The sequence below is a fragment of the Alligator mississippiensis genome, chromosome 12 (genome assembly GCF_030867095.1).
Source record: "Alligator mississippiensis isolate rAllMis1 chromosome 12, rAllMis1, whole genome shotgun sequence".
Classification (NCBI taxonomy): domain Eukaryota; kingdom Metazoa; phylum Chordata; order Crocodylia; family Alligatoridae; genus Alligator; species Alligator mississippiensis.
In genome coordinates, this window is record NC_081835.1 from 67,549,504 (window position 1) to 67,567,096 (window position 17,593).

Genomic DNA, 17,593 nt, shown 5'->3' on the forward strand with positions numbered 1-17,593 from the left:
GTCCAGCCCCCTGTTCAAAGCAGGACCATCCCCTTCCCAGCCCAGTGTCTGCATACCCTGCTCCCGAGAACGTCCAAGGATGGAGACTACAATTACTCCAGGTAGCCTGTTCCAGGCCTCGACCACCCTCGTCGGCAGAACGTTCTTCCTGATCTCCACCCTCCATTTCCACGGCTGCAGCTTGAGGCTGCTGTTCCCAGTCCTGTCCCCTACAACCACAGAAAAAAGCCCGTCTGCATCCTTTCTGTAATCACCCTTCACGTATCTGAGCACTGTTATCACATCCCCCCTCAGTCTTTGCTTCTCCAAACTAAATAACCCTCGTTCTTTCAGACTTTCCTGATAAGTCTGGCTTCCCCGGCCCCTAATCGTTTCTGTTGTTCTGTGCTGGGCTCTTTCCAAACAGTCCGCATGCTTCTTGAAGTGTGGGCCCAAAACTGGACGTGGTGCTCCAGGTGAGGCCTCCCCAGTGCTGAATGAAGTGGAAGAATCACTGCCCTGGACTGGCAAGTGCCGCTCCTGTTGACGCAACCCAGGATGGGCTTGTCGGCTTTTGTGTATCAAGAGCACACTGCTGGCTTATATTCAGTTTGCCGTCCACTGTAATGCCTGGGTCCTTCTCTGCAGTACTGCAGCCCAGCCAGGCATTTCTCAATCTGTATTTGTGCACGGTTATTTATTTTAGCATTTTTTATTTGAATACTCTTCTCTTATCTAGTTTTGCTTCTGTTCTTTATATCTTAGTCAGGGTTGAGTTTGTTGCTGTATTGTATTCTTCTGTTTTTCAGGGATGTTGCTTGACAACATTGTTTCATAAAGGTCATTTTACTTCTAACAAAAGTTTTAAAGCTCTTTGTGGCTTTCTGGCTTTGAATGTTTTAAGTTATTCCTTCTGCTTATGGTCAGAATCCTCTCAGAAACTATGAAACTATTTTACAGGGTTTGGGATCAAACCCAATAGAAGACTCTTTACAGCTGTCTGTTTGGGAGATAAAGATGACACACAAAGGGTCGTGGACTTGAATCGTTTTAACTCGTGCAATTGCTGATGGGTCAGGGTCCACTTCAGTCTCGTTTATTTTTATCGGTTTCCCAGTTATCAGAACATTTCCACTGACAGCAAGTAATAGTGGCTGGGTGGCTGCTACTTCGGTTGTTGCTGAGTTCAGGGCAGCTGATCTCAAGAGGTGCCTAGGTTAGCGGGACGAAGCTTGTGTCCCAGCCTTTCTAGCTCTCTGTGAAATACAACTCTAGATACAGATATAATCTGTACGTGCCCTGTGCTTGCCCACCTGTGCTGTGTTTGCAAGAGTGCAACATGTGGCTGTTCTTGCGAGTTCACCAATTATGCATTTTCATTGCTCCTTCTCCCTTTTTCTTAACCATATGCTGTATGGTCTAGTCTCTAGTGGCTCTGTGTAGAGTCCGTGGATACCTAGCTAGAAGCCAGACCCTTAGTGCTCCCTCAACAGTTGTGTGCATTTATTCTAAGACAGTGGTGCTCAGCCTTCAGCCTATGGGCCCGTGTCATCCAGCCCACAGTGCTCCCCATATGTCTGGAAACTTTGGGCAGGGGAGCAGTGGCAGCATTAATTGCCACAGCTCCCTGATCATCCAATTCCCTGACCTGTGGAGAGCTCCGCAGGCTAGATGACACGGCCCTACGTGCTGGATCGTGCTGGCACGTAGGTCGCACCACAGCCGCATCTGGCCCCGGGGGCTGGGTCAGCCTGTGGGATCAAGCCATGGCTGCATCTGGCCCAAGGAGCCAGGCCACAGCTGCATCCAGCACGCAGGGTTGCGCTGGTATTTGGATTACACCCATAGACGAACCCCACATTGGATCTGGCCCATTGACCGACCCCAGTTTTGGGATTGAGCCTGCAGACCTGCCTTACACTACTCATGGGGCTGAAACTTGCTCTTCTCTTCTGTTTATCAGAGAACGATCAGGATGTTGGCACTTCGGGGCTTGACACAAGAGAATAGCGAGCCAGGGTGTCAGAAGCTAGAAGCTGGGATCCAGACCAGCATCGTGAGTTGGGAATTGTGAACCAGGACTAGGAGCTAACAATCCAGGAGGGTAGGAGTTGGGAGTAAGGAGCTGACACTCAGAAAACAGGGATCCCAACTGGAGCAAGGAGCCAGCAGAAGAGAACCCGAAAGTTAGGAGGTCGAAGGCTGCAGGCAGGAACTGGGAGCCAGAAGCCCAAGGCTAGACAGATGCATCTGTCCTGCTGAGTAGCTGGTTGGGCTCGAAGGGAGCTACTGCTTACGAGCAGGCCATCGCGCCCACGCAGGTGGCTGGCTGACTGCAGGTAGGTAGGCCACTGGCAGTCAGGGCCAGCTGGGGCTATAGCCTGCTTGCTGCCCTGGCTCCTGATGCTGCTGGTAACAAAACTCAATTGGAAATAGATTTCAGGTTAATTAGGCCAGGTAACTCTCATGTGAAGAGCAGATTCCAAAAACAAATGCACCTAAACTTGAAAAATAATTTCTCGTGCTGAAGCACTTACGTGGAAAGCCCAAAGGCTCCTGCCCTTGGGTGTTCTGACAAGCATCACTTTTAATTTGATTGAATCAGTAGCGTTTATAGAACGCATTCAGTTAGAAAAGGTTTCCGCACAGACCTGCCTTATTCATTCTGCTTCCAGCGGTGAATTTTAAACACTGTTTTTAATGTATATTGAATCAAGTGAAAGAGCCCTGCCTTGCTCAGTATGCGCTTTGTAAGTGCATCAGGCAATGCGTGCAGACTCCATTGATCTAAGGTGCATACTTCATAAGGTGTGCGTGTGTGAGAGGGTTTTGCCCAATTATTTAGTAATGCAAGGAGGGCTAGCCATTAGGAAGTTTCTCTATTAAAGAGGCTGAAGTCACGAATCAGGGTTCTCAGTGTAAGATTCAACATTCAAGCTAGCATAAAATAATGGAAGGGACGGACCAATTGCATCCTTTGAAAAGAGTAAAGAGGAAGAAGAAAAGAAGATGAAAGCATCGCAGAATGGATCTGTAGAAAGATCTTTTAAATTGCACAGCTTCCTATAAAATCATCTACAGATCCATTGTGTGTATTTTCTGAAAGATGGACACTGACAGAAGAAGACTTGCATTGTTTCAGTATGCTGAATAAGTCAGGGAGTCACCCACAGTTAAACTGTTTAACTTGTATAGTAATTTTACAGCTTGCCCCATTATCCCCAAGAAATGAACTACTTTTCACCTGTCTTTGAGTTTCTCTGAAATACTGCAACTCCAGAAAATACTCAAAGGAAATGGGACGTCTTGCTCTTCATTAAAAAAATGCAGGAAGCAGGGTAGACTAAAAATGCAAACACTTAAACTCAAAAGCAAAGTGAGCATTATCTTTAACACTCCACAAAGAGTGCAGCAGCTGGCTCAGCTACGCAGGAGGACTTGACCACTTAAGGAGCCTTAGGATTTAGAACAATTCATTGATTTATTGTATAAAACAGGTGGTCACACAACTCCCTGATAGTGCAATGAAACTGGAAACCTGATGCATTAAATACAAATGGAAGCAGTACAAGCTACCAAAAATCTGTGAATGCTAACCTTCTTTCCTTGTGGCCTGCCCCTCCATCTTCCTCCTCCCTTTCCCTTCCCTCCTCCCCCCCCCCCCAAAAAAATTAAAAATTAAAAAAACGAACATTACAGTTTGGAAAACACAGTAATGAAAACAGAAGTCTGTTTCTTAGAATTTGCAGCTATGGATCACCCAGTTTCTGAAATGAGTTATTCAAGACAGTCTGTTATATATTGAGAGCCAGTTCTAAACCCAAGTTGTAGGGATTTCTTTGGTGCATGTGTTTAGAGAGAGGCTGTTTTGAGTAAAAAGCATTTGCTCTATTCTGAAGTAATCCTACTCTTCAAACTACTTGTTTTTGTTCTGATTTGTAGCATTATGTGGCATGACTTTGATCATTGGTGTGCACAAGATCAGTTGCCAAATGTACAGATTTCTCTTGTTTTCCTCTTTGTTGAAGATGCATCGTATAATCCAAAATACTTTGGACTGTGGTTTGCAGGAGAACTTTGCAATGTGGTTTTCCACCTACGGCACTGGCAGCGGCACTGGTCAGGTGGATGCTGGCACACTGCACCGTTCTGATGTTCACATCTTAAGAAAAAACTGGAGAGGAGCCAGAAAAATTATTTAAGAAATGGGGAAAATGCCCAACAATGAGACGCCTTCCCCACCCCCTTGTGCCACCATAACAGATTTATGGTGGCACAAAACCCTAAGCAAACAGACATCTGGGCTCCTTGTTGGGGCACAAATGTGCAGAATCATGGCCCTGACAATTTGCAGTAATAGTTTGTGCTGCCTTTTCGCAGCAGCCGCTTGTTTTGTTTGCTTATGGGTTCCCCACTTATAGATGTGGGGCATGGTAGCGTGAAACGTGCACCAGGAACCCCCTGCAAGGGATTCCCAGGGCATGTGTATCGTTCTGCTGCACCCCACCCTGGGGCACGCCTCTGCAAGCGGGGAAGCCCCTATGGGCACGGGGTCAGGGCATGACACCTAAGGCTGTTGTCCGACAGGATCAGGCCCCTGAAGCCCCAGGTGATGTGTGTAGATGCCAGTGAAGCAGATCAGCTGTGCTGGGACAAAGCCTGACACGGATAATCCCACTCGGAAGACAGCATCTGTTTATAGCCTAGTGAGAGCTTGACCAGTTTAACTTGCCAAAAAGAAGACAGATGTGGGACTGGATGGCAGTGCCATCTGTGAGGAGCAAGTTCCCAGGGAGTCTGACAACTTACCTTTGAAACTATTCTGCGTGGGTGTAGGTGCGCCTTGGGACAGGAACCCACATTAGCCTGCCGCTCTGTGGTTGTGCTAAAGGGCTCTGGACAGAGGCTGGAATGGAAAGAGGGGTACCAAGAACTAAAGGCTGGTGGCCAGCTGAGATGAGATGCATTGTAATGGGAAACAAGGCACGGCGTGCAGTTAACCACAGGGAGAGTGGGGCTTCTCCATCCCTCCATCTTAAAATCCAGACTTAGATGCCTTTCTGGAAAACACAAGTAATTGGGCTCAGTGCTAGAGTCCCAGGAGTAGTTCTGTGGCTAAAGATATGCAGGAAGCCAGGTCACATAATCTGATATTCCCTTCTGACCTTACATCTTATGAATTTATGAGGTCAGGGCAGTTGAATGACACATAGGAGGCCCTGTGACAAAATCCTGGAGAAGTTCATTGACATCGGTGGGTGGGAAAGTATGGGGTGTTGGCAGCGCCCAGGGGAACAAAAGCCATGTGAAACAAGTCAGGAGGATCAAATTTATAGACGGGTTTAAAGGAAATGGCCTGTTTTTAAATCTGATCCCGTAGCAGATGGAGGGATCTGAGAGGGGAGAGATGCAATCAAGTCAATAGACAAGAGGAAAGGATTTCACAGATCAGAGTTTGTAATTCTTTAAATAAAAACGCCTGAGTGCATTGAGCCAAGAATTTATTTAGTTGGTCTAATAAAAGATATCGCATTTACCCACAGAACCTCGTCTGTCTTGAGCCAAGAAGTATTTTGAACGTTTTTACCCCCAAGTCCGACTTGCCTGAAGTGTCTGAGCTATGCTCCATGTGTGTCCATTTTAGATACCCCGCCCATGGGACCTTGAAATAAAACTAAATTAGTAAGATTAAGAATGGCATAACTAATTATTTTAAGAGCTTTGCTCTTAATCTGTGTGGTGCAGTGCCCAGTAAAGCTTTGCAAATACTGTGAACTGCCCACGCGTTGTTTTTTTGAAATGTTCTGTGGGACCTTTCCTCAAATCAAAGGATAATATTCAAGGACCAATAATGCCTTTTGTTTTACAGGTGAACAGTGTGCACTCCTAAACGAAGTTCAGTTTCCTTCAGTGAAAATTTTCTAGGTTCAGATATTACATTTATGCTTGACTGTAGCTTTCAGACGTGCTGCCCTGGGGGCGAATGGCAGCAATAAGGTTGCAGTCCCATTTTGATGTTGTCCCCATGATATTCATCATCTGCCTTTCCTGGGGTGACAGTGAGGGAGTTGGGTGTGTTTTGAGGACTCTTTCTGTCAAAATGTGTCTTTTTGGCCAAAGTAAGTGGTAGGGTAACAGGCACATTTAGATGGCTCCCTGTGCCTGTCAGAAATATGCCAGCTTCAGGCCGGGTCTGAAACTCATTTTGGTGGGTTCTCCTTACTACCAAGCTACCTTCTGTAGCTTTTGTTTGCACACTCCTTTGCACGCCATGTCATGCAGTGTGTGTTCAGGTTAAAGTTGCACATTGTGAACAGAAAGAGACTGGATGAGAGAGGGTTTTGGGTGGGTTATTCTGCCCTGTGTCCGTTCTCATGTCATGGCAGAAACTAAGGATTGAGTCGGTATTTTTGAGAAAATGAAATGCTTGCTAATATTCAGGGCAAATGGTCAGAATGAGCTGACATTCGCTGGTTCCTTGCCAGTGAATCTGCACTTGCCTTTTACCTACTCATTAGTTGTGTTCAATTATTCACTGATTATTATTATTTTTTACGGGCACTGTCCTTATGGTGTGATGTGTTAAAATTAAGCCTTTTAGAAATCTGTCCTGGAAGGGTACAAAAATGGGAACTAAAATAATGGGATGATTTTTCAAACAGAAAACTGGACGCATGCATAACTGATTGCAAGGCTACAACCAAAGAAGTTTCTCAGTGTGCAGTACAGATCCATCTGAAGTCCTCGCTTGCTAGCACTTGTTTTCAGAGTATCCGTGGATAGAGTCCACGGTGCCTTTTAGAAAAACAACAAATGAGAGATGTGAATAACCCTGATTTTAATTTTGAATGCCAAATGCTTAGAATTCCACTAAAGAAAAAGAAAATAATTCCTCTTTTCCTGAGAGAATCCATTGTTTCCAATCCTTTAAAAAACTGGTGTCTTCATACTCTGTGATTTGCTACTGCTGGGGAGGTGGGGTGAAAAATCATATAACTGGAATAAAAATCCTGTTTCCAGACATTTGTTAAAAGCAAAACAATTTTTGTTCTAATCCTGCTTTTTTTAAAATCAGAAACATCTTGTAAGAAATGACTTTATTGTAATTAATTTCAGCCAAAGGGCTAGTAAAGTTTTGTAGTACCAGTGTATTTTTGCACTACTGAAGTTTGCCAGCTTGGAAATGAAACTTTGCACTGGATTGAATTAGGCCTTGATCCATGTGGGCAGCCGTATGTCTGTGTGGAGCCCTAGAGTCTGTGCAGCTCCCTGGAGATGCAGCAAGCCTCTTGAATGAGTCACAACGTAGGATCAGGGCCCTGCGTAAAAAATAATGAGAGCTTTATGAATATTCAAAGCGCGAAGAGGAAAACAGGCAGACAAGGTTCCTTGGGTGAATTTGATATCTTTTATTAGACCAACCTAAATGGCTGGAGAATAGTTATTAAGCAAGCTTTCAGGTTCAAAAACCCTTCGTCAGGCTAAGGAAGTGTCAGCAGTCGGTGTGTGCTCTTCCTGGATGGGGTGAAAAGTGAAGAAGCCAGGGGCTGGGCTGGGCTGGGCTGGGGAGCCAGGTGCCAGGCAGACTGTAATGTGTCATAAATCCAAGGAACCTTGTCTGCCTATATCCTTAGACCAACACGGCTACAACCTAAACCCCTGCATCATAAATCCAGTGTCTGTGTTTAGTCCCTGATCTCTAGTATCCAGCAGGTTGATGAAATGGAGCTCATAGGCTCGTCTCTGGGAAGTGTTGTGTAAAGTTCCCTTGAGGATCAGGACTGAGAGATTGGAGAGAGAGTGGCCCTCCCGTGAGAAATGTGCCCCCACCGGTAATTGGGTGTTTCTGTCTTTGACGGATGTCCGGTGTGCGTTCATGCTGGTGCGCAGTTGTTGTCTGGTCTCTCCTGCATCTCTTCCATCAGGGCATTTGGTGCATTGGATGAGGTATACTACATTCCTGGAGGTGCAGCTGTAAGATCCAGGGATGCCGATGGCTCTGTTGTGGGGTGTAGTAATAGTGGGGGTGGTGGAGATGTGGGGGCAGGTTTTGCATCTCTTGTCCTGGCACGGTCTGGATCCTTTTGGTGTGTTCTGGGGCTGAGGAAGTTTGCTTCCGGTGATGAGGTTAGCGAGGTTCGGTGCTTGTCTGAAGGCTAGGATGGGTGGCTCTGGGAAGATCTTTTTAAGAATAGGGTCCTTTCCTAATATGGGTTGCAATTTTTTGAGGATTTTCCGTACAGGTTCAAGGGATGGGTGATAGGTCATAACCAGCGGTGTGCGATTTGTGGGTGTTTTTCTTCTGTGCTGCAGCAGTTCTTCACGTGGTATCCGGGTGGCTCTTTCAAACGTGCGATGTCCTTGCTGGGTGAAAGCCTTTTGAAGAGGAAAACAGCCTTTTTGGAGGGGAGAAATATTTGTGTTCTGTTCAGTGTTCTTCCTGGCACCCCTTGAGTTACATCACTGCCAGCTGGGGCTTGTTTTATTGTTTCTCATTAGTCAAGCGTAACATGTTTAAATTGTGTTGGTCTCGCTCCTCCGATTGACAACGTGCAGGCCGACTGCCGCCCACGGCAGCTCCTCTGACTCGACCGGGGCTCTGCCCAAGGGAGGGAATCCACTTGTGCACTGTCCATTGCAAGACGAGACCCTTGGGCACCGAAGCCAGTCTCCCGATTTTGTAAGAAAGGAGACTGCAAGTTCTTTGTTAAGTTCACAAGTAGGAATACTGGGTGAGAGTTGTCCGGAGTACACCGTGCAGCTCTCTGGTGTCAGGGAGTGCGAGGGTAAGGACCCAAAGCTGAACAGTCGGCAGCGTCACAGTCCTTGCTTCACACGGTGTCCAGCCGGCTTTTTCGTTCCGATTCAAAAGCATTCCCTCGGTATATAAAACCAACTTGGAAAAGCTATAGGATGTTTATAATCTATAAACCTGTCTTCTGCTACCTCAGGATCATTTGCTTTTCGCTGTGTGTCTTTGCAGGGCTATGTAGCAACGGTTCAGTAATGTTAACCAAAATGTAAATATCATAATGCTTTTTCAAGGCATTTTCTTCCAGGGTTTTAGCAAGCCTATTAAGATGTGTAGGCACACCTTTGTTTTAAAAAGGAGCTGCTGCAGTGGTGTGACTTGCATTTATATAGAGCTTTTTCAGTGTTGGGTTAATTTTCAAACTGAACAAGTATATAATACTTTATGTTAAACTATCAAAGGATATTAATAGCAGAGTAACATTGTACATATTTCTTTTAATGGACAGAGATGGTGTTATCTTCAAGTTACTGTCATAATACAACAGGCCCCTCACAAAGTACATAGAAATAGTGCTAAGGATCTGTACTCAGCTTCAAAGTTAAGGCTAAAACTGTGTTTTATGTCAACAGTAACAAATTCTCAAACACTTGTTTGGGTTTTTTTAATATTTGTGCTATGGGTTTCTGTACTCTGTGGCAGTCTCTCCAGCTAATATTTGCTGTTTATCTTTGCACAGTCTCATCTGTTCAACATTTTAATAAGTCTGCTTCATCTCTTCTCTGTAGCTTCTGAATCGCAAAGACAAGGCCACCTTTGAGAAGTTGGACTACTTACTGTCTAAGGAAGATAATTATAAGAGGACACGGGAATACATCAGAAGCTTAAAGATGGTCCCTACTATTCCCTATTTAGGTAAGTGTGAAAACTGGCTCCCGGTGTACGTAGAAATATATTTATTTTCAAAGAAGTATTTGCTGTTCCTGACTGGCAAGTGTTACTGTGTGTACCTGAAGCAAACCACATATTGAACATGTGGTTCATTTAGTTTGATGTTCAGGAAAATTAAATCTAGGGGAGTATTTTAGGCAGTAATACTGTCTAAAATGACTGTGTACTTGGAGAACTGCTGTCTTCTCGTTAAATCTGAAAACATAATTGCATCACTATTTACTGTGGATTGGAGCTCTTTATAATTTTCAAGAGGATTGAGTTTCAGGAATGGTTTAAATAAAAGTGGGTTGATTAGAGAGACACTGAATACCTTTTTGTCCTTTTACTTGCTGGAGCAAGTATTTTAGAATATTTTTTCAATTTTATCCCCCAAATTTTTGCTGAATGGAGTTAGACTACTTTTCAGTGAGTAAAATGGAGATTAGACACAATCTCAAGGGAATTTTTTTCCTGCAGGGCTCCCCATTGTCATAACTGCTCTTTATCACTATTTTCCTAGAACTTTTTGTACAGCACGCTCTCTAATGTACCGTCCCTGGGTGTACCTGAATTATGCTGGTTCCTCAGGTGCTGCAGGTTCCAGATTCCTGCTTGGCAAGACAATGCATATACTGGAGAGCTTTTCTTAAAGGTGGATTTTTGTTAAATGTAATCTAAAAGTAAAGTACTTAACCATGTTATTTGCCAGAAGTGCTAAGAGTGGCATACTTGTTTCTGGGTTGGGTATTTATTTTCTAATGCCTAAATTATCTTCAGAGACAAAAACAGGCATGTTTCTCGCGCAAAGGATTTTACAATGTAAATGAAGATGTGGCAGCATAGAGGTGTGAATGGAAACCAGAAAGAGCAAGAAAGAGGGGTCCATAGGTTATTGGTACAGGTACAGACCTTCACCTGAAAGTTTAGCGTGGGTTTTGTAAGGTGGTTGTCTTTTGTCTTGTTTCTTTCTGCTTTAAGGATTAGCGTTCAGGATAAAATCTTGGCATGGCTGAATTTAGCTGGGAGTTCTGCCTTTGACTTAAATGGGACTAGAGTTTCACTGAATTTAACAATATTTGTTATAGATCCCATGCCTTTATATAAGTAAATGCTTAGTGGCAATAGAAAATTTGCTTACAGAAGCAAAAGTAACAAATTCATCTGCTCTTGCACTGGGACTGTGCTGAGTATTAGGTAGCATGGCCTGCATACCTGACTACAGACAGAAGTGACATCCTGAGTACGTGATGGTTGTAAAATTAAGCTGTCAAAAATAAGAACATGCCAAAGCCAAGGTGGCCAAAGCAAATTTAGTACAATTCGCTGCACATGCTTTCTGATTCAGTCTTTAATTACATAAGTGTATGCTGTTTCTTCTGTAGAACCCTGTTCCATTCCTTGTGTAAAATAAGTAGCTTTCCATCAATGCATAACTATTTAATATTCCTTTATCCCCCTCATCAATCAGTGTGTAGCCCTATGTCTTGTTTACCGCAAAATATGCAGACTCTGCACGGTGAATATAGGGAGTTGTTTCTCATTTTCATATAATTTAACTTCAGTGTGTGTTGAAATGAAGAGGTGGTATTCGTTCTGTTTTACAGATGGGGAACAAAGGTATTAAAGCCATATTGTCAAGGGGCTACCAATTTTGGGTGGCAAACTCGAGGCCACTTGATTGTTCAGAGTACTTAATGTTTCTACAGTACTTTCTGATGCACAAGTCCAGGCATCTCCCACGTGTTCAGCACTTCTGTAAAGCTAACGCTGGGTGTCCCAAGATGGGTCCCTAGGAAAGAGGAACAGGTATTTGCTGGATGCGTGCCTGCAAGTCTGCTTTAACTGTGACCAGCATTGCTTAGGACTCGTCAGGCAGAGACTGAGATAAAACTCTTCTCTGAAGAACTATTCAAATTCCTTAAGTGTGAGAGCATCCTTTCTGGTTTTCACCTTCCAGCTTCTGTACTACGTGAAGCTGGCTCATGCGAGCAATAGCCTCATTCACTGCCCATCCCTGATTCTTGTGCAACTATTTGCTGGACTTAAAGGAATATTGTGACTTAGAAGTCCGAGGTTCAGTAACAGGCTCCTGAACAGTGTGTGCTCCTGAATCTGTTCCCCAGCATGCTCTGCCTTCCCCTGTTCCTCTCCCAAACTGCCTGGAGCCAGTTTTTTCTTCTTCCTTGCTCCCGATCTAGTCAGGCTTCATCTTCCTCCTCCATGGAGGGTGGGCAGCAGTTGGGGCAATATCTGAAAGTCCAGGAGAGCTGGTTTGCTAGGTCACAGGAAAGTGTGCATCAGCCCCACAAGCAGGAGGAGCAGGAGTAGGGACTGGTCTGTCCCAGCCGCCGCGAGTTGGAACGTGCTCTTTGCAAACCAGACAGTGGCAGAATTTTGCTCTTCGGTTCTAACAAACCTTTACTAGCATGTGCCAATGAGTCGCTGTGGCACCGGCTCTTGTTGGCCGTTACTACCTACACAGGTATCTTACTAATAACGGGCAATTATAACTGCGTAGGCCAAAAAGATAGAACCTACTGCCAGCGGACACTGGGAAGCACCTACCACCATAACTGTGGGATACCCAGCAAAGGACTCCTAACATAGTCTGTTCGTGGTGATGATTCTTGGGGAATACCATTTTGGGTTCCCAGGAAGGTGCCGATCCTGCCTGGTGCCACTTCTTACCCTGTGTAAACAAACAGGGATTTGTAGACTACAAGAACCCCAGATAAAGTCATGGCTTAGTCTTGCATGGGCCTGTATATCTTTGAAATATGGAGGGAATCCCCTACAAGATAGGCAGCACTGTGTATCTGCATAAGCCTCTAATCTGCTGAGTTTTACTGTGTGCCGCAGGTTTCCAGTATCTCGGTTTCGTTGTTGTTCACTGTTGCTCTGTGGATTTACTGTATGTACTTTGGCTTGTGTCCAGGATGCAGGGTGCTGTGTTTACTTTAAGTGACTTGTTAAAGGACTACTCCTAAGTAATGGTCTGTAGCAGTGTTGTTTTAAATCCAAGAGGTATGTACCCATCAGGGTCAGATCCTTACCAAGCTGTGACTTACAGGCAGGACGTGTTACCTGTCTCCACAAAACAATAACAGCGAAGCAACACGCCGTTGCTAAGGCTGGGCCGTTTGCTCATTTAACCAAGTAAGTTGATCCTGGATAACCTGTTTTGGAAACTAAAGGGAGCTTTCAGTAAGGAACCAACTTCAGGTGAGGTCTGGATTCAGATGATGAGGCAAAGGGCAGTTACTGAGAATGTTTCACTGTATTTACTTACCTAAGGGAGTTAATGTATATAATGGTTGGACATGCAAATTTGCAGGAATGCGTTTCTTTTAACACATGTATCTCCTTTTGCCTGACAGTTACCCTCATCAGCTTTATAAATCTGTATCCATCCCTCAGTATATGAGACGGAAAAGATTATTTAATTTCAATTTCAGATTTCTTTTGGTTTGAAGCCCAATCTTAATGATACGATGTTATTTAATCAGATTGGTTTGGTTATTCATTTCCCCTCTTGTGTTTGTTTTTGAAGTGATCCTTCACATACTGTTTGTTTCTCCTTTGAAGGTGAAATCCTTGTTATGAACGTGTCTCTAATCTCAGAGAAACGTGTATTTCAGCACCAGCAGCAGTTCCTGTTCAGCAGAGTATGAGCTTTGCTCGCTTGGTTGTTGTCTTTCCATCTCACAACCAGTTTGGTGGCATCTTACAGGCAGGCATTCACTGTGCATTAAGTCCGTGTGCTAAATCCCTGTGAAACTTCAGGTGAAACATCAAAGCCCCATTTGGGACCTAAGGCCCAGAATCTCAGAGGTATTTAGGCATTTCTGCAGTTCAGCAGCAAAAAGAGCTACCGTGGCTCTTGGGTGTAAAACAGTAGAGTACTTGTATAATTAAGAACTTTAGTACTTATATCAGGACTTTATTTTTGCCCCTAGTGGTATTGATGGGGCGGAGGGGACCTCCTTAATAACACTTCCCAAATAATAAACTAGTTGCAGTCTTGTGGTTCTTTGTTCCGTTGTGTTTGCAATTAGATGAAGTTTTGGTTTTTGTTTTTAAAGCACGCTGGATTCCTTTTCCGTTGTCATAGGGTAATGGAGAGTTAGGGTTATTATGCTGCTGTTACTTTGCATTTCTTTTGAATGTTACCTTAGCTGTTAATTTTTTTGATTTTATAATGATTGGCTTGGGGATAATTACAACATGCCAGCAATGCTGTTTACCCTAAATTAGTGATGAATACTCTCAACCATAACTCATTTTAATATAACTGGGTGTGGATGTACACTATTAGAAAGAAAAACCTCTGCTTCAAGTTTTAAAAAGCATAGTTTATGCAAGATTTAACAGGCTATGATGTTAAATGGGTACATTCTCCTCCATGCCTCAAACTACTATTTTCAAAGCTTTACAGCAGAGGTTTTTTTCCCTTTTTAGAAAGGTCTTCCAACTTACAGAAAGCTTGAGATCAGCAGGACTGTGGTCTGGAGTGCTGGAAGCATTTAGCCACAGGTTGGTCTGCAAAATAGCAACAGTCTTGTTTGAAAATGTATGGGTACTGTGGTTGGCCACTGGATTTTCCTGCGTTCGCTGCAGGTGGTCTTTTCGCGCTGTGTATCTTAGAAGGACAAAGGTGCGAGTGTGCTGATCTGTTTGCTGTATATCGCACGTTCCACTTGCAGATAAAGTGCAAACACATCTCCCTTCTTCTGGAGGTATAACAATGGGAGCAGTAGTGAAGGCCTTGAGTGATGACAGATAAGTGTCATGAAAGGACCTTTTGGCAATAGTGTTTTCGTGAGCGAAGGATTTCTTTCTCAAGGAATTTGATTTGATAAAGGAGGAATCGCCTTTTCTCAGCGCACAGTATGCAGGATTCATCCAGGCAGCTCCTAGCCTGCTGAGAATGCATTGGTGCAGGCATGTCCTATCCTGTTTTGTAAAAGATGGTATGATTTTGTGTTTTCCCCATGTATGTGAACTGACTTTATACATCAGTTCTTGCCTGTCCCTTGGGGCATCTTTTTTATTGGTAAGTGGCATCTAAAACACAAAAAGTATTTTGTTAAATTCAGTCTGGTGGATTTTATTTTGTGTCCAGGAAAAAGATGAGCCTCTTCATCATTGTTTCTTGTGATGTTTTAATGTCATCTCTGTTTATTAACTGTTCATTTAAATAGTTGTTGGCAACAAGCATAATGTTACTGCAGAATTAAGAAAAGTCCTTTGTATTGGTGCCACATGACAGTCTTATAAGAAAACTGGAGAAATGTGGGATAGATAGAATTACTGTTAAGTGGATACATACTTGGCTTGAAAAATACAGGCAGAGAGCAACTGAATGGATCAACATCAGAATGGCAGGGGGGTTCAGGTGAGGTCCCACAGAGGCCTCTTCTAAGCTTGGTGATGTTTAGTTTCTTCAATGCCTTGGATGCAGGAATAGAGAGCTTCCTGGTCAAGTCTGCAGTTGCCACACACAGTTCTAGGAATGGTTACAAATACTTCGGCGTTGAGAGTAGACTGCAAAAGGATCTGGGTAGATTGGAGAGCTGGCCACTGGGCAACAACATACAGCTCAGCAAGGGACACGTGGAAGGTGCATCATTTGAGAGGGAGGAGAACTTGGATGCACAAATGCAGAATTAAAATTGGCTTGGTGGCAGTATTATCGAGAAGGGCCTGGGGGGGTTGATCCTGAAGTGGGAGCAGTGCCTGAATGGGGAGAACTGACCTCGACTCTAAGCATTAGCATGTTTTACTTATCTTTAAGCAACAATTCAGACATCAGTCATTTGTGTTTCGGCTCTGGTACCCGTTATGCACTGCACTTGTTTGAAATGAGCTTTAGGGTTATTTACCATGAGATTTTCACTCCAAACAATAGTCTGCGAGGGGAAGTCTTGATTTAAATGTACGTGCAAATGCATTCCGCATATGGCTCCGCTGACTTGGATTTGGATTTAAAGTTTTATCTAGTGAAATTGAATATAGGGCTTCCAAGGCGAAAGCGTTATAAATACATTCATCTCTGTTCCTGCAAGACCCCCTAACCGCCTGCCCTACTGCTGCTGCTTTCCCTGTGGCAGCAATGGAGGGGACGAATTTTAGATTAAATCCTATAGATGGAAAATTATACGTTTATTAGAAAATATACAAATTTATAATTTTCCATGTGTAGAATCTAATTATTGGGTGGTCATCTTGAATCTGAAGTCATCTGGGATTCGGGTAAATACAGTATTTACTCCTGGCATGAGTTATTCTTTTGATATGCCAACTTTTGAATCTTACCATAGCTGGTAAACGTGTTCTGTAAACATATAATGTGCATTATGCTCCGTGCAGCTGCTTCAGCTTGTACAAAACAGGGCTTCATCTGGGCCTGTCTAGCCTAGGTTTGAAATACTGTTCAGATGCACTTAAATTGCAACGTGGTTGTTCCCTAACCAAGTTGCAAGTCTAGTTTGTGAATAGGTTCCTTGACCCAGGTGTATTTTTGGCATACACAGCATCTTAACAGTTTCTTTATTTTCAGTAGGTTTTATACCTAATGACTCTCCTTTTCTTTTTAAAATGTCTATAGTGTATTGTATCATAACTCTTGTATTCCTGTTGTGATTAAGTGGCTGGTGTAAGTACACCCGTTTTATCTGATAGAGCCACCTCGCCGGATGAAGTCAGACAAATGTTCTGACCAACTTGGAGAACTTGCCTCTCGTTTGCTTCGGTTTAAGAGAACTCGACCGAAGCAGAACAAGCAGCGGCCTAGCAGCATGGCTGGATGCTGGCGGCGCAGGGGCAGCGGTGTCTTCCGGGTGCTGCCATACTGCCAGCCTGATCGTGGTTGTGTGGCTGCTGGCAGCAGTTGTTTTCGTCCAGGCACGCCCCCAGTCTGGCACCCAGGGGCTTACCCTGGTCACCCCTCCCTAGTTACACCACTGAAGACAAAACTATGGTTTATTAAAGAAAGTTTCTCTGAAGTGAAGAAACTTTTGCAGTGGCTGGCTGGAAGAGGCTCCTTTGTTGCTTGTCCTTTGGCTTAAATAGTTCTGCCTCTCTGGTTTATACTCCTCCCCGGTATTCAAACCAAGCAGTTATTACTCCTACCAACCACTGTTTTGCAAAGCTAAAAAATGCCAACCGCTTCTAGCCTCCACTATCTGATAGGGTCTTCATTCTCCTGATTGTCCTAAGGCATTTCTCTGCAGCTTCTCCAGTTAAATTTATCTTTCTCAAACATGAGTGACCAGAAATGTACAGAATATTCCAGGTACAGTGTCTTGTACAATTGCATTAATGCTTTCCTATCTCTACTGAAAATACCTTGTCTGATATACCCTAAGGTTGCATTTGCCTCTTTCACAGCTGCACCAGACTGATGGCTCAGTCATCCTCTGATCATCAGGTCTTTATCCTCTTCAGTCATTCTTAACTGATGAGCTCCCACGTTATAGCAGAAAGTCATGGTGTGCGTAAGTGTAATCTCATTTCTGTTATTCTAGTCCTTTAGGTTATTTTCTAATTCTTCTTGATGATGCATCCCAGCTTTGCGAGGGAGCAGATTTTAAGGTCATTAATAAAAATATGAAATAAGATGGTTCCATGGAGAACTCTACTATATCTTCCCTCTAGCCTGATGCTCCCTCCCTCTTTAAACAGTTTTGTCATTTCCCTTTTAGCTGGTTTCCTTCTTAGTGCTTGCACTGACCTTCTTCATCCTAACAGGGAATTCGCTTCACGCAGTCCACCTTGTCGCCGTATGCCTGCAGCGCACTGGGATTGCACCCAGACTTTCCACATCCAACAGAAACAAAGTTCCTTGAGGGCCTCCTTCGCCCTTGCCTTCTGATTAAGGACACAGCTCCGTTTGTGGGCCCTTGTGTTGGTGTCATGGATTGTGTGCCG

The 17,593-nt window shown here is 44.0% G+C and overlaps 1 protein-coding gene across 6 annotated transcripts in view; it reads left to right on the forward strand.

The window, feature by feature from the left end:
• Nucleotides 1-17,593, forward strand: part of RALGPS1 (Ral GEF with PH domain and SH3 binding motif 1) — a 217,256-nt gene that overhangs the window by 71,372 nt on the left and 128,291 nt on the right. For all 6 annotated transcript variants that reach the window (XR_009455975.1, XR_009455976.1, XM_059715770.1 and 3 more), the window contains one exon: nt 9,520-9,646. Coding sequence is in view for 4 of the 6 variants with exons in the window: in XM_059715770.1 (XP_059571753.1) it covers nt 9,520-9,646 (127 nt within the window). In the remaining 2 variants the exon portion in view is untranslated. The remainder of the gene's footprint in view (nt 1-9,519; nt 9,647-17,593) is intronic.